At 45.8% G+C, this 22,790-nt stretch overlaps 1 protein-coding gene across 2 annotated transcripts in view; it reads right to left on the reverse strand.

The window, feature by feature from the left end:
- Positions 1–406: 406 nt before the first annotated feature.
- Positions 407–22,790, reverse strand: part of bmp6 (bone morphogenetic protein 6) — a 28,415-nt gene continuing 6,031 nt past the window's right edge. Inside the window, exons 2-7 of one of the 2 annotated variants that reach the window (XM_030769926.1) lie at positions 12,322–12,514; positions 8,172–8,320; positions 7,526–7,723; positions 2,405–2,481; positions 1,461–1,571; positions 407–686 (exon numbers count right to left, since the gene is read on the reverse strand). In XM_030769926.1, coding sequence (XP_030625786.1) covers positions 537–686; positions 1,461–1,571; positions 2,405–2,481; positions 7,526–7,723; positions 8,172–8,320; positions 12,322–12,514 — 878 coding nt within the window. In that variant the 3' untranslated portion in view covers positions 407–536. The remainder of the gene's footprint in view (positions 687–1,460; positions 1,572–2,404; positions 2,482–7,525; positions 7,724–8,171; positions 8,321–12,321; positions 12,515–22,790) is intronic. The other variant, XM_030769927.1, reaches the window with a different exon arrangement.

Here is a 22,790-nt window from a genome sequence, read left to right on the forward strand (position 1 = left end):
TTGTTTGCTGTGACGGTTTGTCCTCTTCAGACAGAAGACACTTGTCGCTGTCCTGTATTTTCGACACCAGCTCTCCAAAGTTTTTTTTTGTTTTGTTTTGTTTTGTTTGTTTTTACAGAGTTTGACATGTCTTTTTTTTCTCTGTGAGAACTGACCGTGTAAATGGAGAAGTGACTAGTATAAGGGGCAGGGGAAGAGCAGCACATTTCTCTGGTCTTGGCAGAAGGTTTTCACCAACCCAGATCCACCTCTGTGATTCCATGAAGAGGAAGATATACACACACACACACACACACACATACGTACATACATACACACACATACACACACACACACACACATACACACACATATATATGCACTCTTTGACGCTCTCTCGCTCTCTCTCTCTCTCTCTCTCTCTGTGTCAAAAACACACAAACACACACCCATTTTGTGGTGTGTGGTGCGTTTAGTCTGAGCTGCAGCTGTCGGGCGGGGGGGGGTTGCGGGGCGGAGCATGGCTGGGGATGGGTATTCGGAGGGATGTGGGGGTGTCAGTGGCACCCACATGCCCTCACTACCATGTTCTTGTATTTTTTAAGGATGACGTTGGAGTTGTCGTCGAAGTAGAGCACGGAGATGGCGTGGAGTTTGGTGGGAGCACAGCAGGGCTTCGGAACATTCTCCGGGTTCATCAGATGGACCTGCACAAACAAGACATTCCTTATAAACAAAAGGCTGCTCCAACATTCTTTCATCCAACACTGTTTCAGCTTGATTATTTATGTCATTAAGTTTGGGGGTGGGGGTCCTTATGGTCCTCATTTGAAATTCGAGATGTTCTCAAAACCCCACACTCACCCTCACAAAACCCAATGTAAGTTTTAGGATTTACAAGACTACAAAAAAAAAAAAAATTTGTACAAACGGATCTTATCATTCCATCAATACTGATATTTAGTTATGAAATGATAAGAAACCGCTTGCTTGATAGCCTCACCCTTGCAACTAAAAATGAAGTTTCATGAACAATTCCTCCAAAGCGTCCTCATTTTCTAAATGTTTACCATGCAACTAATTAATTAATTTATGTATTTATTTGGTTAGTTTGGTTGTTTTCTCCTGGAATTTTGCGACACACTTGCCAATCCTGTTTCTTCAAATGTTTCCAGAGGAACGGTATTTTCATTCCTTTGCCTACACCTCATCCCTAAAATGATTAACACCCGCCCAAAACCGACTGCGGGTAATGAAATCATGGCCTGACTCATCAGATTATTTGTCATCAAATTCAGCAGCGGAGTGTCTGACATTTAAATTCTCTGTTTTAGCCTGCCAAATCGTAATAGCCTCAGTTCTGATTCCAGAGATAGTGGATACTCCCCCGGGAGAATGAAACGATCAACACGTTGTACATAAAACACGTTGAGAGCTACAGTGCCCAGACACGGACAGTTGTGTAGCGGTGTTAAACTCACCAGTGTCTGAACGATGGCGTGGTTGGTCGCGTTCATATGCGCATTCAGAGGAAAGGAGCATTCTCCGTCGCAGTAATTGGCTGCGTAACCCTCCGGAGCGATGATCCAGTCCTTAGGGGGAGAAAAAAAGCGTTAAACAAAAATTTAAACGAAGACTTCAGGACTTCCATCTGAAATAAACTGTTTTGCTCTTCGTTTGCACTTTAATAGTCTCCATAACTGTTTATACAGTCAGTATCAAACGCTTATAATCTTCATTAGGAAACGTAATCTTGTATCCGTGTTCAGATTAGAGTCAAAATGCGCTCTCGCTCATTTGGAGGTGCGGAATACCTTCACCACATTTGTAACATTTAATTCGTGCATGATTGCACATTCAAGCAGATTTGACATTGCCAGCATACGTTAATAACGTAAGAACTTTCTCTCTAACAGTTCGCCTGCCACCCCTGTGTAATTAAGGATTACTTTGCTTACTAAGTGCTAATTACAAACTGTGACAAGTGAGTTAATAGATGTTTATTGTAACTTTATCTCCTCATATAGCATTATGAAGTATGCGAGTGGGGCTGATAGTAGAGTTACGATGGGATAGAGTACCTGCTGGGTCATCTACACTGGGAACTGGTTTCATGTTTATACCAAGGTTGATTACTTAAGAGAACTTAATCACTCTGTGGTTTCCCTCTAATGACGTCTTATTTGACAGGCTGCTTCCAGTGGCGCGTGATAGAGATCTGAGTATTGCCGTCAGACGCTTTAAGCTCTATTATTTGAACTCTTTTGTTTTCATTTCGTGGATAATTGAACCGCAAAAGCGACCGCAGCATCAATTTTATCGCTTTTCCTTTCAGCCAAACCTCAGAGTATCATCGACACTGTGTGTGTGTGTGTGTGTGTGTGTGTGTGTATGTGTGTGTGTGTGTGTGTGTGTGTGACCGTACCTGCCAGCCCAGCTCTCTGAAGCTCACGTACAACTCGTGCTTTCGACAAGCTGTCTTCTGGTCGCTGCTGTTGTAATCTGTTAAGAGCGAGAGAGAGAAGTCAAGACAGACATTACACGCTGTGCCATACACTCGTCTCTCTCACTGATCACAAGCGTTTCCCGGCCTTGTCTCGCGTCGGCAGCCTCTGCTGGACGCGCCGTCAGTCAGGCACGTTTGTTTTTCCCTTTTTGGTGGGGAGTTTGTTTTAATTCTGAAGCAGACCTGCCCACCTGTCCTGTGAGACATGTCAGAGACAGGTATGGTTTTCAGAGGCAAAGGTCAACGCTGGCAGGGGCTCAGCACTCTGACTCTGTCTTTCCACTGACGGCCCACATACATCAGCTCTGGTGTTTGGAGTCATTTTTCAACTAAATGCCACAGAGAGCGCGAGAGAGAGAGAGAGAGAGAGAGCGAGAGAGAGAGAGAAAGAAAATGAGTAACTGAGAAAATAAGAATAAGAGAGCTCATAGGTGGGAGAGACAGAGAGAGAGAGAGAGAGAGAGAGACCAAACGACAAAGAAAAATGAGAGAAAGAGAGAGCTAGAAGGTAAGTAAGACTGTGTGCGTGTGTGTGTGTGTGTGAGAGGGAGGAAGAGAGAGAGAGAGAGAGAGAGAATGTGTGAGAGAGTATGTGTGAGTAAGAAAGTGAGAGAGAGCTATGATATCAGCGCTAGGCCGGTGGAATCACTTCCTGTTATTTCGCGTTGCCGCCCAGGGAAAAATGATTTAGGTTTTGCACCCGCCAGCGGTGACTGTGCCAAGTCCTTCCATGCCAGGCTGTCTGCGGGGCTGGCGAGATGAAGGGGCACCAGCTGCACGGCACATCGACCAACAGGGGACAGACAGGGACAAGTCTCCACTCTGTGCAATGCTGCCCACCTGAAGACTGGCACTGAGCTTAATATGTTTAGTCAGCTGCATGCTGGGAATCACTAACACTCTGCGGTGTTTAACGCTGGGATTGACTGATGCCAGCAAACACATACACACACACACACACACACACACACAGAGAGAGAGAACCATGCTTGTAAATGGCAGCTCCATGGAACGGGGCTCATTTGTTTTCATTTCAGAAGTGCAGCTAAGTCCATCCTAAAGAGAAACATCTTTTAGAAGCGTTATGACGTTATGATGTAAGTGAGTTGAATTTCGTGATCTGGCAGAGCTGTGTGAGGACACAGGACTGCTCATGTTGGCGACGGAGGAAAAGCTGAAGGATGGAGCAAAGCGTTAAATCTGTCGGCTTTGGATTTACTTGCGCTCGAAAAAGGTCACATCCACTTAAAACGTTTCTAATATAATCACTCTGTATTACTACATCTATCCATTTGTCTGCCTGTCCCCTTTTCTTTCTATCTATCTATCTATCTATCTATCTATCTATCTATCTATCTATCTATCTATCTATCTATCTATCTATCTGTCTCTTTCATTGTACATACATTACGTACATATTGTTACATAATTATGCGTATACATAATAGATGTAATGTCTTTTTTTCGTGATCTTACAACCTTACAACCCTTATTTTTTTTTCTGTGAGTTCTGAAAATACAGGAGCTCAGGAACATGTCAGCTGACAAGTTTCTCGTACAGGTTCTGAATAAAACATGTGCCTGTTGACGAGAAGAGTCTCCGCGCGGCAAGGTCGGCAGAGGTCATCCCGGACGGGCCGCCAAGTGCTTGGCTTCAGGTGTTTCCCGTTCTCATCCCTCAAACCTACTATTTCCTGCTAATGCTGGCCAAAGCAACCGCTGACAGCTCCTCACCGCTGACCTCCTGTCAATTTCTGTTTCAGATTGTTAATAATGGTTAAAAAAAAAACAAAAAAACAAAACTCTAAGCCTACAGTGGACTAGCAGGGACATGTCCACTCCATTACTGGTTCAGTAAAGCTGGTCTCGGACCAATGGAACAGACTGTATTTCTGGGCTTGAACTGCGGCTCCCTGCCGTTAACCCAGGAGCCCTCGGGGCATTCCCGCCACCGCGTCCAGCCAGCTCAGAGTAAATATTTACAAAGATAAATCCGCCTGCAGGAACGGCCCCACAGGGGTCTGTCAAAGCTCTGGTCTCTCTCTGATACTGAGGTGAGACCCTGGCTGTTTCGCACCGAGTCCTGCTGTTTCCACACTTTAATCTGTAACACTCCACACCACACCTGAACCCACACCACACCTGTAATGAGCCACAAAACCATGAAGCAGCACACAGACATTATCGCTATTCATAGTCTTTTAGTGTGGAAGACAGAACAGTAAACAAAACGATTGGATGTTCAGAGTAAAGGCACGACACGTACACACACACACACACACACACACACACACACAAATAGAGCGCTGAATCCACATTAAACTCAAACTAACTCACTCACAAACACACACCCATTTTATGACTTGCAGTATTTGCTGTCAGGGGACTCTTAAGGAGAAATGAAGCTGATATTTAGTGTGGAGTTTCATTGAGTGTAAAGGCTAGATTTGTGGGACTCCATAAAGCATTTCTCCCCTTCCTGCTTGTAAAAATCCTAATGCAGCACTGCCACTGCTGAGAGCTGGCTCCCCTGGGCCACAACACTCCTGGACCCACAAAAAAAAAAAGGAAAAAAAAAAACAAAAACGTAAAACTGAGCTGCTTATCACAGCCTAACACATCTTAAAAACCAGCCTTTTTTACGAGCATGCGATAAGGAACTTTTATCACGTTTCTCCCTCGTGAAAATGACAGCTGTCCTTCGTCGTTCTGAATTACATTCTTAAAACGTAAATTAAAATTCTTTGAGGCAGTCCATAAAAATTACAGCCTGGTGAGGTCATTTTTTTTGTTTTCCTTTTCATTTTAAAGACACAACAGCGTAGCACAAGTGCTTATTTTGTGGCGGCCGTTCCGGACAAGAAAAAAACCCCCCCCCAAAAAAAAAAAAACCTCGCCATTCTTTCTAACACTTTCTCGGAGCGGTCACCATGGAAACCTGCCACTCACACACAGCAGGCCATTCCAAAGCGGCGTCCCTTGCCGAGGCGCTGTCGGGAACAGCGGGGAACTTATGGGCACGGTGTTCCAGAGAGGAGCGGGGCAGTCTTCCGGGGGGGGGGGGGGGGGGGGGGGGGGGGGGGGGGGGCGGGAGCCATCCCGGGGCTCTTCTCCCAGCTCCCATGAAGACTTGAAAGAGGACGTGGCCGTTGTCTGCGCCCATGTGACGTTTATCTTTCTTCCTGTCTTTCATCAGTGCGGTTATTAAACCTCTCTCTCTGGAGCTGACCGATGTCTAATTACACTAACAGTAAACAAAAGGAGAGCAGAGGAGGATGGGCTGGGGTGGGGGGGAGTGGGGGGGGGGGGGGTTGAGGATGAGAAAAAGCAGCTGGCCAGCAGTGTGTGATTAAGGGACGACTGTTAAGTTGACTGTTAACTTTTCGCGTGGGGGGGGGGGGGGGGGGGGGGAGATAATGACTGACCAGGGTAATTACAGGTCTGACACGGGACCTGAATGGGGCCTGAGCGGTGTAGCTAAGTAACGGTTAACGCCTCCAGAGAACAGAGAGAACGTCAACTTCCTAAGCTTCTCCCAGCTCCAGATTATCTTTAAGACTACCACAATCCCAGATTTTTTTTTTTTATTTGTTTGCCTACATACTTGTCTTTCAGATATCTGGTGCCTGTTAAAACATCGTTGACACCCAAGCTGTCTTTGCTGTTGCTCCCCTGAGTGTCCAAAGTGAAACTGAACAACTGAAAGTGGTTATGTTAGCTGTTCCTTGATGTCGGGAACAATAGACCATTGTCCAGAGATACGTCTCACCGAATGAAGTCAGGGCCGAAACGAGTCACACCGCGTCTGTCATTACACGTTCGGAGCGATGAGTGATGTCATATTGGTACCATATGCGTCTCTGACATCGCCGCAGAGGGAGTCTTGTCACGAGGGCCTCGCTACTTCCTGCTCTGAATCTAAATATTTACACTCCAGACATCTCAAGAGGAACAGCAGAGCCGGGTTGATGTGTCGGGTTACATAAAGTCCAATCCTTCAGAACAAATTAAGCAGATTTTCCTCATTAGCCGAAGAACGTAGCGTGCACAGTTTAAAAGCTGCGGGGGTTTCGAACACCGCAGCCGTACCGGCGGGGGGGGGGGGGGGGGGGGGGGGGGGGGGGCGACACACAAAGGTGTCGGACTCGCACGTGGGGGGGGGGGGGCGACACACAAAGGTGTCGGACTCGCACGTGGAAACCGAGGCAGAGTTTCGATTCCTGCCAAGCGATGGAGTTTAGGAAATGCCAACGTGACAGACCGCGTTTAACCCCGCGCCACCTTCGCTCCGTTTTCGCCACGTATAAAACCGTCCCAGTAATTCATGTCTATACGCAAGCACCCATAACAAATGAATACGTTTTACAGTCTCTTGAAATATGACTGCACTATGAGGCAATAAACCACCTGCCATTTCCCCATAAACGTGTGCTGCAGTTCGCTGCACACCCAGTCACGTCCAGTCAGCATATTCTCTTAGTACGTACAGTGGGACAGCCAACGCAAGATCGACTGGAAACACCGAAATAGTCAAACAAGAGTCAACCTTAGAAAGGCTGACCTCCCACTTTGACAGGTTACGAGTTCTCACATGTTAAATTAGCGGAGGATCAAGTGGGTATTAGCGCAAATCCCTCTGTTGTGCCACTTTTTTTTTTTCCCCCCCGCCTCGGTTGTACAAAAGACCACCTCAAGGCCACCGCTCCGTAATGAGAAGCAGAGAGAGAGAGAGAGAGAGAGAGAGAGAGAGAGATTAAGCGCAAGGCGAACACTTTCCCACCTGATGCTGACAAAAACCGTCAGGCTATTGAGAAGCGACCAATGCAATGTGGACTTAATTACTGAGGTAACCGTAGCATTGTATGAGCCACATCACCAATTTCCTCACATCTAAGCTAAGATAACTCCTGCCTGGACAGAGGAACTGAGTGTGCATTCACAATACAGTAAGTGTTTTATGTGTGCTGATCAAACCCATTGGCCTTACCATGAACCTGTCCAAAACAAAGAGATAAAAACTGATTTGGGATCAGTTGGTACCTGATTGGCCGGGGCCCCTGGGCGCCTCCTGTGGCTGGGTGGAGCGGTTGCGGCTTTGTTGCCGTCGTTTCGGTCCAGCGGAGCGCGCTGTGCGGACATGCACTTCGCTGACTTTGAAGAACGCCACCATGAAGGGCTGCCTCTCCAGAGCGCCGTCACGCCCCACTAACCCCGCCTCTTTCGGACTGATGCTCCGCCCTGTCCCAGAAAGAACACTTCTATCACAATAACGGCAGGAATGCTTCCCCTGTGTAAAGTAACACCCCTCAAAAGTTGTCCAGGCTTTCTGTTTTTAAAACAAAGTGTTAAAACAAATATTGACTAAAATTGGTGTTTGTGTTTTTTTGGGGGACTTACTCTTTGAGATTACACAAGGTAGCTGTACTTAGAACCAGAGGCATTTCAATTAATCTTTATGGAAAAGTTTTCCTAACTTACCTCAATTTTAGTAGCATTTGCTAAAGTTATTGTTATGTGCAAATCCAACAAACAGAACCAACGACTGGTTTGCACAACAAATACTTTGATCAGTCAGAGGCTGTGTTTGCACGAGCTAAAACCTTTGGACGGGACCTTTCAAGGGACCTTTAGTGAGACATCCCATTGTTTTTTTAGCGTTCGTTTGCCGAGCACAAAGGATTCATACCGCTGCTGGTCTCCACGCTGATCTGCAAGCCAAGGTTATGGTGTGGACTCATCACCCATAGGTTACTGCTGGCTGTAATGTCAAACTCCAGCCAGCCCTCCTCTGCCGCCCACAGCCTGCGGGATTCCAGCTGGAAAAGGTCAGCATCTCTGAGGACAAAGGTAAACAGAAGGATTAGCCATTTAGCATTGCATCAGCATCAGCATCAACATCCAGCAAAAAACCCCCCAAAAAAAACAAAATCACTTTTGAAATGAACCTTTCTGGCAGCTCACCAGAAATAGTTTCTATGTTCCACGTCATGTGAAAAGTAAAGCTTTCCAGTATGCAGAGGTGAATAAAAGTTTTTAAATGGAGCAAAAAAAATTGGAAATATGAGGCCTCTGCAGGAAAGTAACACCAGTGTATGATCCGACATGAGGTCTATACTTCAACTGGTGTTTCTCTCCTCCCAGAATCAAAGATGACTTCTTTGAAGCTGAAACGTGGTTTTATGGGATGTGGAACTGTGAGCAAAATAGCTGGACTAAGCATATTCTTCTGTTACTGAGTGAAGATTTTTGTTCAAGTTCAGTTCATGTACACTTTCCACCACACACTTCTTCAATCTTAACCGATAAATCACATGCTCAGAACTGCATGATACACTTCCAGTTCTGGTACATTCTGTTCTGGAGGGCTAGCAAACAACTTTTCAGGCCAGTTTGCTTTACTGTAATTTAGTGCCTGATTGCAAAAAAAAAAAAAAGAGAGAGAGAGAAAGAAAGAGCTGACTCAGCCAGTAGAGAGTTGAGGAGTGCAGGTTAGGAGAATCACCACAAAAAAAAAAAGTCGTTCTCCATTACAGCAATGACATGACTCATAACGCAGCGAACCTCTCCTTCCCTCTCAACTTCAAAGCGACCGGTAACACAGGTGTAGTAGGAATGCCCCTGCAGTCATGTCAGCAGGGCCCTCTTTTCTGGTCATTAATTAGGGCAGGTCTGAGGCCTTCCCCACGAAGTTTACCCTGTGGCTCTTTCACACGTTGGAGTCAGTGTGAACTCATAGCACCAGCGCTGACTCAGGGTACTTAATGTTAACAGTTTGCCACTCTCGCCGGGCAGGGGGTCTCGCCCAAAAGAAAGGCCGTGGAGGAGGGTTTGGGCGGGGGGTGGGGGGGGGTGGGGGTTCCGAGTATTACAGACCCTACTGTAACGCCTCTCGTTGTCTGCTTAAATTAGCTGGAATAATAAGGTCAAAGTTTGCGTCTCTTTTTCTTTTTTGTTCTGTTCATAAATCCCATTTACTGCCTCTGTCATAGACCGCAGTTAAAAAGCGTCATTTTGAGCCTGTAGTTTTACAGCTTTGTCCGGCCATAACGCGAATGCGTACGCGCTGGTCCGCACATATGTTTTACTAGAATGTTCTGTACGATAAGAAACAAGACTCTTGCGAGACAAAAAAAAAAAGAAAAACCCAACGTGTGGAAAGGTACACGAACCTAAAAAAACCAGGAAAACACCCACGTCAACATTCCTCTCTTTGAAGAACATTAAGCACTTTAGATTTGTCTGGAGATTGAAAAAAAAAAAAAAAAAAACTTGAAGAATGTGAGTCAAAGCTTCTTGCCCAAATCTGAGGTTTTCTCCTTGTTAAAGAAAGTCATTTACTGTTAAGGACATGGCAGCCTCTTGATGACAAGGACTGCTCAGGCAATATTGCATCAACAAATTGTAAAATAATCACTCATTCATCATTACTGTTTATTGGCTAAATGAACGCAACATTTGGAAGCAATTGCACAACGTGTTGTTTAAAAGAACTTGGAGTATGCACCAAATAAAACTAACAGAACTAAAATAATGTGGAGAGTCACTGGTGAGAGACAGTGTTGTTTAAATGTTTAGACCTCATACTTGACTTACCCTAAAATCAGCACAACCCAGTCACAACTCTTCACGCCCCCCCCCCCCCCCCCCCCCCCCCCCCCCCTTGTGTGAATTAAAGACTTCTCACTTCAGAAGATGAGCTGGTTGCATGGCGTGTACACATCTGCTTAGCTTAGCTTAGCCTAGCCACTTTATCCTACCGCTGTGCTTACTGATGATTACACACTGTAATTAAAGCAATTACGTTGTTAAAACTTGACAGACTTGCAAATTAATCTGTTTGTAAGCAAATTCATTTTGCAAGCCACACAACATTCGGGTTATGCAAGCACAAAATGATTAGTTTGTGGATTGGCCACAAAGCAAGCTGTAATTTGCTTGCAGGTGAGGTTTCTTCATCCTGCAATGATATGAAATATGTCCCATAGTTTAATCACCAAAAATAGTGGCATTCAGCTAGAGTCTATAGGGAAGAAAGTGTCTTTTGTCAAGCTAAAGGGATGCACCAAATGAAGTCCACATGACATATTTAAAAAGCTATTTGAGAGAAAATGCAGAAATCCATTAGTGGTTAGCTCCCTTGGTTGTGATTGAGTTTAAGCATGCTGAAGCTTGGAAACGTGTTGGTTAATTCAATGTCCCGACCCAATACAGAGCATTAGAGAGAATTCAACAGGAGGCACACCCGGCATAACCACATTACAAACATCAAGTCTGTTTTCAAACTTCACAGCAAGATTCTTGGTTCCCGTTGCCTGTGAATTGCACTGATGACTGACTTCATTCTGAGACATCATAGGTTTATCTCTGTAAAACATACATCCAATCAGTTCGCTGGGCTTACTGAAATTACCCTCCCATTACGCGTAATGTCAGTACCCGATGGGTTGACTTGGTTCTTTTTTTTTTTTTTTTGGACGGCAAAGTGAGGCTATTTCTGTCGGGCGTTGTGGGCATGCCTCTGTCTATATAAAATGCATGGCAGAAAACCAAAGCTGGAAGGCTGACTGTCTGATGCAGAGAAAGACAGAGGGAGCAAGAAAAAGGAAGAAAGACAGAGAGAGAGAGAGAGAGAGAGAGAGAGAGTGAAAGAGAGAGAGTCTACACTAAACTCTCAGCAACCTATCAAAGCCTTAGTCTTTAGACTGAGAGAGAAGAGGTCCCTAGCTGCCAACTTGTAATCACCAGCCTAACAGAGTTAACAGAAGACTTGCCTTCCTTCCCTCCTCCCTTTATCCGTCTGTAGGCAATAAACGTCTCTGCTACTCGCACACATTGAACCACTGAACGGAATCGGAGTCTCTACTGCGCTACCAACATTTTGTGTTAATTTGCAACTTCTTCAGACAGAAAGAAAAGCCCTGTAGGGGAAAAGGTTTCACCATTTAATTGCCGCCCTCTTCTCAGAGATGTATTTAAAGAGCGGTTTGCTGTGATTCCCGTGAATGGTTGTGTTTTTAAGGCCAAAGCTCCCATCTGTAAAGTTAATTTGTGTACCATCACTCAAGGGTACTCTCATCTCTCGACTTGTGAGGTCCACTCGTCCCAAACAAGTCAACACATCCACTCAGGTCATTATCGTCCACCCCCCCCCCCCGCCGCCTCCCTAACCAGCGGCTAACTTATCATTATGTTTACAACGCATGAGAGTTCTTCGCAAATAAGAGTCCAGATATTCGGCCGCGACTTTCTACAGAGAATAAACACTTTGACGTTCAGTCTCCTCGCCTCTGCTGCCTTGTTGGCCAAAACCTGAGCGGACAACATACAGAATCATATCTCATCTTTCACACAGCACTTGCATAGCAAAGCAGGCTGGCCGCATAAAACTGTGTAGAACAATGCTAAAGTGCAGGGAAGGCTAGGGATGCATCTTATAACTCGACAGTAGGTATGCGAAGCCAAATAGATAATGAGTAAATGGGGCAGTAATGGGGGAAAAGCCTAAATAACCAGAGGGTTCTACGTTCAAACCCCAAGCATTACGATTCAATGCTGATGTTCCCTCAAAGACACACCCACCCCCCCCCCCAACCCCCACCCCCATCCCAAAAGGGTGTGACTTCTGGTGAAAACAGTACTTGTTGTAAGTCACTCTGAATAAGACTTCTAGCTAAATGAATAAATGTAAAAACAGAGCGCGCTTTACTGAGGCAGAGTTTAGCGGTGCCACCAGTGAGAATTTAAAGAATATATTAAGTCACCTGCTTAAATTCAGAGGTTCTGAACCCCAAGGAACTCTTTAAGTTGTAAGCTGAAGAAGTCGACCGCAAACCTACCTGTCAGGGTGGTACCCCACCACCTGGTAGACAGTCAGGAGGAAAGTCTCGTTACGAGACGCTTTGCTGACACACTCCTTGTAGATGCGGAACTCCGCTGCCGTGATGGCCTCTCCGTCAGGGATCTGGGACAGGTTGAATTTGAACTCTTTGTGGTGGCGTCTGTGTGGTGACAGCTCGCGGTCGTACTCCACTGCCCAGAGACAAACACATGAAGATTCCAAGTTCAGATTGTAGCTCATGTTTCTACTGCCTTCATGTAAGACACTTAGCACATAAAGTATGTTTACACACACATATACACACACACACACACACACACACACACACACACATCACCATGCCAGTTGAAATGAACTTATTTGTTTTGTTGTTTACATTATATTAACATTTTCCATGCCCTTTGTTTAATAGAGGCAAAAGGCAAGAGCATAGTGTTCTTCTGGTAGCGTTGCAATTGTTCGTTTAATGATTGGCCAATTGTGGAGAGGGATAAATTTTTCACAATGTATCATGATGTCTTAACCATACTTATAATAGGAAGGGCATCAAACACCACTCTTAAACCACATACAGCACTGAAACACTTTTGTATGTACTCTCAGCTTCAATAGAATGGGGATGTGGTTAGGCTTTAGTTTGTTATACCCTATCATTGACTCCCATTAAAATACATCCTTATGAGCAATGCATATGTTGGACCACTTCACAGACGGAGCAGATGCAGGGAGCACACACTCCTATAAGGATCCGGCAGAGCTTAACTCCCTGTTTGTTTTCGGAGTCGTTCCCACACAAAAGCCAAGCTCCGCTAGCTCGTTTAACCGTGGTCCGCTACTCAGCGGTCCCAAACAGAGGAAGAGGAAAGGGGGAAATGGGAACCGCAGCGTGTCTCCCCATCAAATGACAGCTCTGTCACCCCCACCCCCACCCACCCCCTCCATCCCCCCTTCTTCAGCTCTGCCTCTCCAAATGTCACCACCACCCCTCCCTCTGTTTCCCAGGACTGGTCCTCAAGCTGTATTTCTCAGCGCATAAGTACAAGTCCAGCCGGATGCCCCATCGCTACAAACCAGGATGAAGTATCCTCTCCTGATCAGATTTCCATACCTCCGTATGCAAGGTAAAGGAGAGCCCACACTTCCACCCCCAAACCCCCCCCCCCCCCCCCCGACCTCCAACCCTTAAAATAAAAAGGGGGTTAGGGGTTGAATTTAAGGGGTAAATTAAATAATAGAAGAGAGAGATAACAGTGTGAGGGTTAGCTGGGAAAAGCAGAAGTGTAAGGCGTTGGCCGCGAGATGTATGAAGAGCACTCGTCTCTGTGTGATGAATTACAGTTGGCAACTTGAAAAGCTCTTAAGTCTGAGAAGGGGACCAAACCCCCCCCCCCCCCCCCAAATCTTTGCTCTTCAAACGGTAGCCTCTTCTTACTCCATCTCCCACACATGTGTTCCCAATTAACGGCAGAGTCCTCTGGAGGATCTTAAGGGGGCCGAATGCCGGACCCTGAGGAACTCCGTTCCTTGACCTGCCTCCTTAGCTGTAATTGATTGACTAACCTTGGCCATTCCACCTGATGAAGTAATAAAGAGAAGACCAGGCCGCACTCGCCTGGGACCCCTAGCCTTCACTCAGGGCTTAAGAGCCTCTGTCGTCACCACGGAAACAAGGAGGCACAAGAAAAAAGAAAGAAAAAGGAAGAAGAGAAGAACAAAGAAGAAGAGGAGGAATTCGGTTTTAGCAGTTTAGTCACACCTACAGGAATCCCAAGGAGATTTTGCTTTGAATTTTACACCCCCCCCCCCCCCCCCCCCAAGCCATTCTTTTGTAATGTGGACTGGGAGCAATTTTCAAAGGTCCTCTTTGTGATGTTTTTCACATCAGCACCTTAGCCTGGACATGGCCTTTGTCACATGTAGCAGAGCCTTCCTCATTAAAAGCCTACGCAGCTGTTTCCCTGAGAGCAGCAAGACTCCGTCAGCACCAGAGGGCCTTGGAGATGACAGATCTATAAGGTTACATTAACAGAAGCCTCAACAATTGGGCAATGATTTTACAGTCCCTCACTCAACGCTGCTGGTTTGTTTTAAAAAGAGATTCGAATTCTTTCAAAATCAGCCTGGTGTTTAAAACACGTAATTTCGTGTACGGTAAAGCCCTACGATTACTCATTACTCCAAATCTCTCGTGTCACATTTTTGTATACCAGTAATATCTCCAATTCTCAAACAGACTTCCCATGCGGTCGTGATCTTGAAAAATCTGTTCCCTGCAAACGCTGATGTGTTGTTGAGAGGGGATAATGAGAAAAAGAGGCAGAGGCATGCACTGTGATAAATTAGACTTCTATCAAAGACTTGGCGAACAATCCCGGATAACGACACTAAAGGGGCTCAGGCCATATGGTCAGCTGAATCTCTGATGTGGGTTTTTTTTCTGTTTTTTCTTTTTATTTTGTAAAGAAATCAAACAAAATAGGACCCCCCCAAGTGGTGAGTCTGCAGTCACATGCAGAACCGGTGCTGGAAAAAAGAAATGGACCGGCTTCAGCAAAAAAAAGCAAAACTCGCAAAAGAACGCCGCCGCCACCACCGCTGCCGCCCGCCGACTCGATACCGGAATGTCTTGACTCCCTATCACTGAGTAGGCGTCCTTCATCGTCTTCACAGATATCTGTCTGCCTTTAACAGAAACACGGAAGAAGTGTCACTGGACGCAGAAGCGGAGAGAAAAAAAAGTTTGAAGGAGAAAAAAAAAAAATAAGCGAAGAGAGCAGAGGACGGATGATAATAATAAACCGAAACAGACTGAAAGTAAACTGAGAGAAATGGAGAAAGTTCATAGAGGGGAGGAAAAGAGAGAGAGAAAGGAAAGATCATAATTGGGGTCAGGCCTTATTTCCTCCTGCCTAACCTCTGCCTCCTCTATCTCTGTGCTATTGTCATTACCCCACACAGTACCACACAGGAGTTCAGACCTCAGGGACAACTGTGGAAAACAGCTCAAAGGAGTCAGGCGAAAGGAAAAGGGAGGGGGGGGCAGTAAGGAAGAGAGAAGGACCTCAAAGAAAGAGAGAGAGAGAGAGAGAGAGTGGAAGAGCATCAACTGGCTGCAGAGCGGACTCGATGACGTGCGGGGCTGTCGAGTGACTGTGCGGTCAGCGGTCAGTGACGGGCCTCACGTTAAACTTTTTTTGGGTTTTTTTTTTCCCTGCAGTATCCTGGGGGGGGGGGGGGGCGGGAGAGAGCGCGAGGTGGCCGTCTTTATTTAATCCCTTCACCTCTTCTTCTCCGCTGTCTTTTTTTTTTTTTTTCGTCTATCCGCCCGCAACCTCAAACGAAAACAACCGCCTTACGTCGCTCTCTGTTCCGCAAAGGGCTTCCAAGCGCCACAGTAATCTTCCACATCGAGTTCGGGTGCATGACAGTGGTCACAAATCTAGGTCGACTAAGTTGAAAATAGAGTTCAATCTTCCATCTTGTGACCCATCTTACATGTGGTGTGGATCCTGTGTAGAAGAATTTTGGTTTTTTATTCTTTTTTCTTTTCTTTTCTTTTTTTTTTTTTTAAGCAGGAAATGACACGCTGGTTTCTGCTGTGGGGCACGCTCAGGAGGTGTTTTTTAGCAGGAGGTAGCATGCTGGTTTCTGCTGACTAATGTTTAAGCAAAAGAGGCCCAAACAGAGCATGCTCAGTAGCGCCCTGGTTAAGGGGCAAGGGGCTTGATTATTCATGTCAGCAGTTTGCTGCTGTGAAAAGGTTTACTACCCTCCCCAGCCCTGATGGAAAATAAAGCTGTTTGCTCCATTCATACAGATCGTTCAAAAAAAAAAAAAAACAACTCCTGTTTCTAAGGAAGGTTCCTTTCTCTTTGGTGTAAAGAGAGATGAGCTAGTGGCCTCAGAGTCCACAAAGACAGACACTATGCACAATGTGAGCTTATTATTTATCAGAGAGAGAGAGAGAGAGAGAGAGAGAGAGAGGGAAGTGTCTCTGAGGTTGTTTTTCAGAGAGAAGCAACGCTGTGGTGTCAACGACATAACAACCGGAGTCTCTGCATAAACTCAACGGAGGCCTCAGCATTCATAACTGCGCCGACTGAAACTTTGTAATTATTCTGCCTTATCCAAAATCTGTCACCACAAACCAGGGGGGGGGGGGGGGGGGGGGGGGGCAGACTTAACTCAAAGCCTTCAATTAAATCAAACATCTTTGCACCCCATGAAACAGTCAGATGCAGATAGATTTGAGAGCTGTCTCTGTTGGTTTAACCAATAAAAACGTGCTGCAGCCCGAAAGCATGAGAAGAATTCATATGTGTTTATGTAATTATCCTCAGATTCTCCGCTGGCTCTGCTCTCCAATTTTTTTTTTTTTTCATTTCTTTTTTCTTTTTTTTTCTTTTTTTAACAGTTCCTGAGGGGGTTTGCTTACACGTCTTAATGCTCTCCCACACATACTAATTGTTTCAGCGTCCATAATTGAGGAGTTCTCTGTCCTCTCAGCTTTGGGAAAACACTGGGGATTCATTTGTTTTCTCTTCTGTTGAGGAATGTAGTTCTCAAATCCAACATCCAGATGACTTTATCTGATGATACTGTGTCCGAATCGCAGGAACTGGTTTGAGACAAAGCCCTGGCAGAAGAACCGCTTTTGTTAGTTTTTTTCAGTGTGCCACTTTTTTCTTTTCTCTTTTCTTCTTTCTTTTTTTTTTTCACAGAAAGAATTTGTGCAGGCATGACCTTGAAACTCCAACTCATCCATCGTGTAGCCCGGGATAAAGACGAAAACAGAACCGAAGAGATAAGTCTGATTGGTCTGAAGATTAGTCAGCTCTGAGTTAAAAAAAAAAAAAAAAACAAAAAACCCTACTGCAGTGAGGAACTGTTCGACCAGACTAAAGAGCGCAGGAAAGGAAAGCAGGGGCGGCCATTCTGGTTCTCTCAGGGGTCCAGTTTCCAAATGCCGTCGGTCATGGAGCTTTGTAGTGTGGCAGCCTGGTGGTAGCAGGGGTTTTTGAATTAGGGTCCCTGGATACCACTCTTTGACTCTGATCTACCTCTGTGACCCAGAGAAAGCATCAAAGACCACCTGCCGGGGACTGCCAGACTGCGTACGGGTCACGGAAATGAGCTGAAAGTGACAACTAACCAAAAGTTCTTTCTACAAAAAGCCTAACACACAACTCCACAGGAGAGGAAACCCAGAGAGGTTGTTACAGATCTGAATGGAAAGGAGAAGGTAAAAAAAAACCTCAATAAAAAATGGGAATAAGGTCTTTCTACTGGCAACAAAATTTTAAAAATCGTGTTACTTGCTCTCACGGGGGGCACTGTACATGAAGCACCCCCCCCCCCCCCAAAAAAACACAGTTTAATCCCCAAGTTTGACAGGCATTAACTGTCAGGGAGTGTTTTTTTTTCTCTCTTTGTTCAGTCCATCAGCAGTACATTCCAAGCCCGGAGAAATGAAACCTGGACACACTTCTCAGGTTCGGGAGCCCCTGAGCATCCAGCAGGCACGGCTAATTTCTGATAATTGCGGCTCTCGGAGGGCTCTGCTAAAAGATGGCGGGGTTTTCTGTCAGCATCCGCGACTGGAACCGTAACCAAAAAAGCATGTATCTGTGCTCCTATCAGCAGGGCTCTGAATGACACCGCTCAACCCCTCATACCTGGGCATCGCCGGGAGAATCTACCCCCCCCCCCCCCCCCCACCCCCACGAGCTCATCTGTAGACCATTGTGTGTGTGTGTGTGTGAGTAGGGCTGTATTGTGGTCAGTTGTGTTTCAAGCTGGTTTGAGTGTCAGTATGTTTGCTTCGTTTGGAGTTTTGTAACTTTAATACATCTGGTTCGATCTTCTGTGTGGGTACGCAGGGAGATTCCCAAAGCGACGTGGAATGAAAGAGATTCCCAGAACGTTGTAGAGAGAAAGAGAGATTCCCAAAGCGCTCATAGGCCCAGTAGCACTGAATGATCAGCCACAGTTCCTTCATCAGCCCATTAAAAAAAATGACTCATATTAATTGTGTACCAATCTGAGCCAATGGTGTGTCAACAAATAATAATAATAATAATACATTTTTTTAAAACAGGAAATTCCATAAAATGGAGGAAATGGCCTGGAAAATAAACATTCCCATTCTTTCAGCATTTTGTACATATAAAAGAATTAACAAAAACATAATCTTCACGTCCAGCTGACAAAACACTGTCAGGGTAGACTAAGTGCGCTGTTCGTTTGGCAAGCCCACTGGACACCATCGTTAAAAATGTCCGAGCAAAGAGCGAGAGAGAGAGAGAGAGGACGAGAGGCTTCAATCTGACAGCCAAAAACCGAAATGAGCCCGTCTGGGGAGAACAAAGATATTTCAACCTTTCCACGAGGAGACAAATTATGTTATCAAAACACGCATAAACAAAATAATCACAGTGTCATTATTATTAATAATTTTTTTTTTTTGGCATGTCCAAACACACAATTGCAAAATACCTCCCTAACTCCATCCACTCTCTTTGACTGTAAAAAAAGAAAAGGAACCCCCCCCCCCCCACCGCTAGTTTTCAGCAACTTTATCTTTGCACAGTGAGTTATCTTAGACCAGCTCTCAAAGCAGTCTATTTCTCCTTAACAGCAACACCCCCCCCACCCCCCCCCCCCCCCCCCCCGGCATCACGCTTACGTGGCTATAGTCCTCCCTGAGAGAAAGAAGAAAAAAAATCTGTCCATCTCTGGTCAATGGATAAAAAAAAAAAAAAAAGTGGGACAGATATTCTCTTTTTTTGGGGCTCATCCCACCTACAGGCATGTGGATCAGGCTGTCTGAAGTCTGAGTGAATGCATAGGAGACCCATAACGGTCAAGATACCGGCCGTGTGCGGTCACCGTTTGGAAATCGACGACTCTCAGATTATCCCGCTCAAAATACTGGGCCCTCGTCCTCTGTCGCTGACTTTTTTGTTTCCCTTGCTGTGATGTTTCAGGCTTCACCTCCTCAGAGACCTATAAAGGGTGTGTGTGTGTGTGTGTGTGTGTGTGTGTGTGTGTGTGTGTGTGTGCGTGTGTGTGTGTGCGTATGTGTGTGTGTGTGGGGTGGGGTCAAGCACCTCTCTACTTACTTCCATCACCGATTACTTCCAAGCCTCTCTCTCTCTCTCGTTCTCTCTCTCTCTCTCTCTCTCTCTCTCTCTCTCTCGTTCTCTCCAGTATGGTTTACATTAAAACAAAGTCAATATAAACAGTATTTGGACTGTGTAAATTTGGATTGGGTTTTTTTTTTCAGACCTCATTCATCTCTTATGTTTGTGAGGGTTTATTTTTCTGTAAACGTCCGGCAGCCTTGGACTGATTGTTTTTAAGGTCACTTTTAATTGGTCCGTAAGCCGTCATGACATCTGAGGGCTGATCCCAAGGGTGTCTGTGCCTGTGTGCGTGTGTGTGTGTGTGTGTGTTTGTGAGAGAGACAGACAGACAGACAGACAGACATTTAGAGACAGGGAGAGAGAGAATAAGCACAGAGCTGTGTATCAGCCTGGTGTTGCTACTGTATTCTTTTTTTCCCGTGTGTGTGTGTGTGTGTGTGTGTGTCACACACAGGCAGACCTGTTAGAGTGATTTGGTGTCTACTGCAGCAGGTGTGTGTGTGTGTCTCGGTGCAGGGTTGGCCTGAGCACTCAGATTTAGAGGAGGAAGCCTGTGTCAGACAGCCTAGATGGATTTCTCCTGAGGGACCCGATAAATAAGGAAAAAATATCTTTGAAAAAGGAAACGCAGCTGTTTCCAAAGGAGAAGTCAAAATATTGGTGGCTCACATTCCAGAGCGGTAAGTTAGAGGTCCAAAGTCTCTCTCTCTCTCTCTCTCGCTCTCTCTCTCTCTCTCTCCCTCTATCTTGTTCTATTCCCATTGGAAACTCTAAGTAGACCACTGTGTAGCTCACAGAGGCTTAAATAAGCAGGAGTAGCCCCTGGATAAATCAAAGCTGATCCACTTTAACATGTCTGTGAGTTGACCTTACATGTAAACAGTGCTTCTGAAACGGCAGAGGGTGTTACCGTGGTAACTGAAGTCTAAGCCACAGGTCAAAGTCTGAAGAACGTTTTGTAAGAGAGACATGTTTGTTGTTGTTGTTTTCTCTGTTTATTTTGTTTTTTTAAGTATACCCTTGTATGAATCATTTTTTTATGGTTCACAAATTTAAGACCTTCTTACTACTGATTTTTAGAAGATTGTCTGGTCAAGCTAGCTGATTATGTATTATACCTCACGACTACCTGCCCCCCACCCCCGACACACACACACACACACACACACACACACAAACACAAACACCTCACCTTGGTAATAACCTCCCTCAGATTTACAGATTTATTTGATTTTGGACTAAACAATTCACACAGAAAACATGAAGTGAGTGACCATAAATCTGAGAGGCTTTCACAGTCTCTATTCACTCCTTAAAGTTTGTCATGGTGCGTTTTTCCAGGCAGTAGGGGTGTGTGTGTGTGTGTGTGTGTGTGTGTGTGTGTGTGTTTGTGTGTGTATGTGTGTGTGTGTGTCTGTGTGTGTGTGTCTGTGTGTGTGTGTTTGTGTGTGTCTGTGTGTGTGTGTGTGTGTGTGTGTGTGTGTCTGTGTGTGTGTTTGTGTGTGTGTGTGTGTGTGTGTGCGTGTGTGTGTGTGTGAACAATGCGCAGCCCTTTCGGTCGGCGCGAGGGTAAACAGTCTCTGTGATGAGACTGCGTGTCGTGTCCGGTGGAATGTACCAGTGGGAGAGGTCTTCTCCTCTGCACCATCTCCCTTCTCTTTTCCTGCCCCTATCGTGTTTGGAGAGTCAGCTCCTCAGCCAGCCCAGGCCTCGTAAATTTGTCAGGTCAGCCGGAGAGAAAAAAAAAATCAACCAAAAAAAAAAAAAGAGAGAAAAAGAGTGAGAGAGATGGAGAGTAATAGAGAGAGAGAGGTAGAGATGGAGAGTGATTGTGAGAGAGAGAGAGAGAGAGAGAGAGAGGGAGGGAGAGTGATTGAGAGAGAGAGAGAGAGACAGAGACTACCCAGTTTGAACGTTCTTCTTGCGGATGGTGAGATGTGTTGTTTCAGGCATGTTCCTCTCCTCTGAATTTAGAGGCAAGTTGAGAATATAGAAGAGGAGTCCACAAACTGCTCACACCTCACCCTCCCCACTCTGTCATCCTTCACCACGTCTTCACAAAGGCCCTGCACTCTCGGACCTCTCTCCTCTCATGGCCTCCAAGGCCACAGAGACACTTAAATCAGCCTACACACATCTTTGTGTCTCTCCCTCTCTCCCTCTCTCCCTCTCTCCCTCTCTTTCTCTTTCTTTTACAGCACATTTTTGAGCACTGTTCTGAGCACTTTTTATTGGTTGGTGATAAATCGTGACCATTCCAACCACACAGAGGAGTGCAACGCTTACTCAAGGTATCTGACATGTTAACTAATTCACTTTACGCTGACCTCTGACCTAACTCTTTCCAGAGGGCAGTGTTTGTCCACACACAAACCGGCCGAACGCACACAAAAACAACTGCAAACACCGGTAATAAGGTCAAGCACCATTCTGACCTAGTAAAACTGAACAAAAAAAAAAAAACCCACTGAGCTTTAGAAAATGGACAGGGAAGGAGCCTCCACATCTCCATCCATCCGTCCATCCATCATAGAGACATTTCACAGTGTTGAGACATCTACACCTCATTCTCCACCTGTGCCTACATCTGCAGAGCCTGTTGATTGGACGGTTGGCGATTTAAAGGAAGAGGTCACGTTGTTTGACCCTGGAGGTTCAGAGAGAGGGAGACAGCTCCACGCTACCCCTCGGAGTGACCCGCGTGTGTGTGTGTGTGTGTGTGCGCGCACGCGCGTGTGTGTGTGTGTGTGTGTGTGCCGGAGTCACAGCTGTTTCGCATCAACTTATCAGCTCTGTGTTGATTCAGAACCAGCTCATGGCACCTATGGCTCTGGGACAGTCCATAACACACAGCAGGGAGGCCCGGAAAACCTGCCCAGAGCAGGTCTTGATCACAGGCAGAGAGAGAATGAGAGAGAGAGAGAGAGAGAGAGAAAGACAGAGAGAGAGAATGAGAGAGAGAGAATGTGAGAAAGAGAGAATGAGAGAGAGAGCGAAAGAGAGAGTGAGAGAGAGAGACAGGGAGAGAGAATGAGAGAGAGAGAGAGAGAGAATGAGAGAGTGAGAGAGAGAGAGAGGGAGAGAGAGCATGTCCACTCTTCTCGTCTCTCTTCTTCACTCCTGTGCTCAGAGCAGTTGAGAGATGCTAGGGGGGGGCAGAGACTGACGGAACTCATACCCCCCCCCCATGTTCTTCAACGACACGCAGAGAACGTTTCCAGAACATTCTTCACCCAACCACAGTTAATGAACGGCTGAATTCGCTCTATCAACAAAGACTTGATGAACATTTTCTTGTCATGAGGCGTGCAGAAAAAAAATA

The sequence above is a fragment of the Chanos chanos genome, chromosome 3, assembly GCF_902362185.1.
Source record: "Chanos chanos chromosome 3, fChaCha1.1, whole genome shotgun sequence".
Taxonomy (NCBI): Eukaryota; Metazoa; Chordata; class Actinopteri; order Gonorynchiformes; family Chanidae; genus Chanos; species Chanos chanos.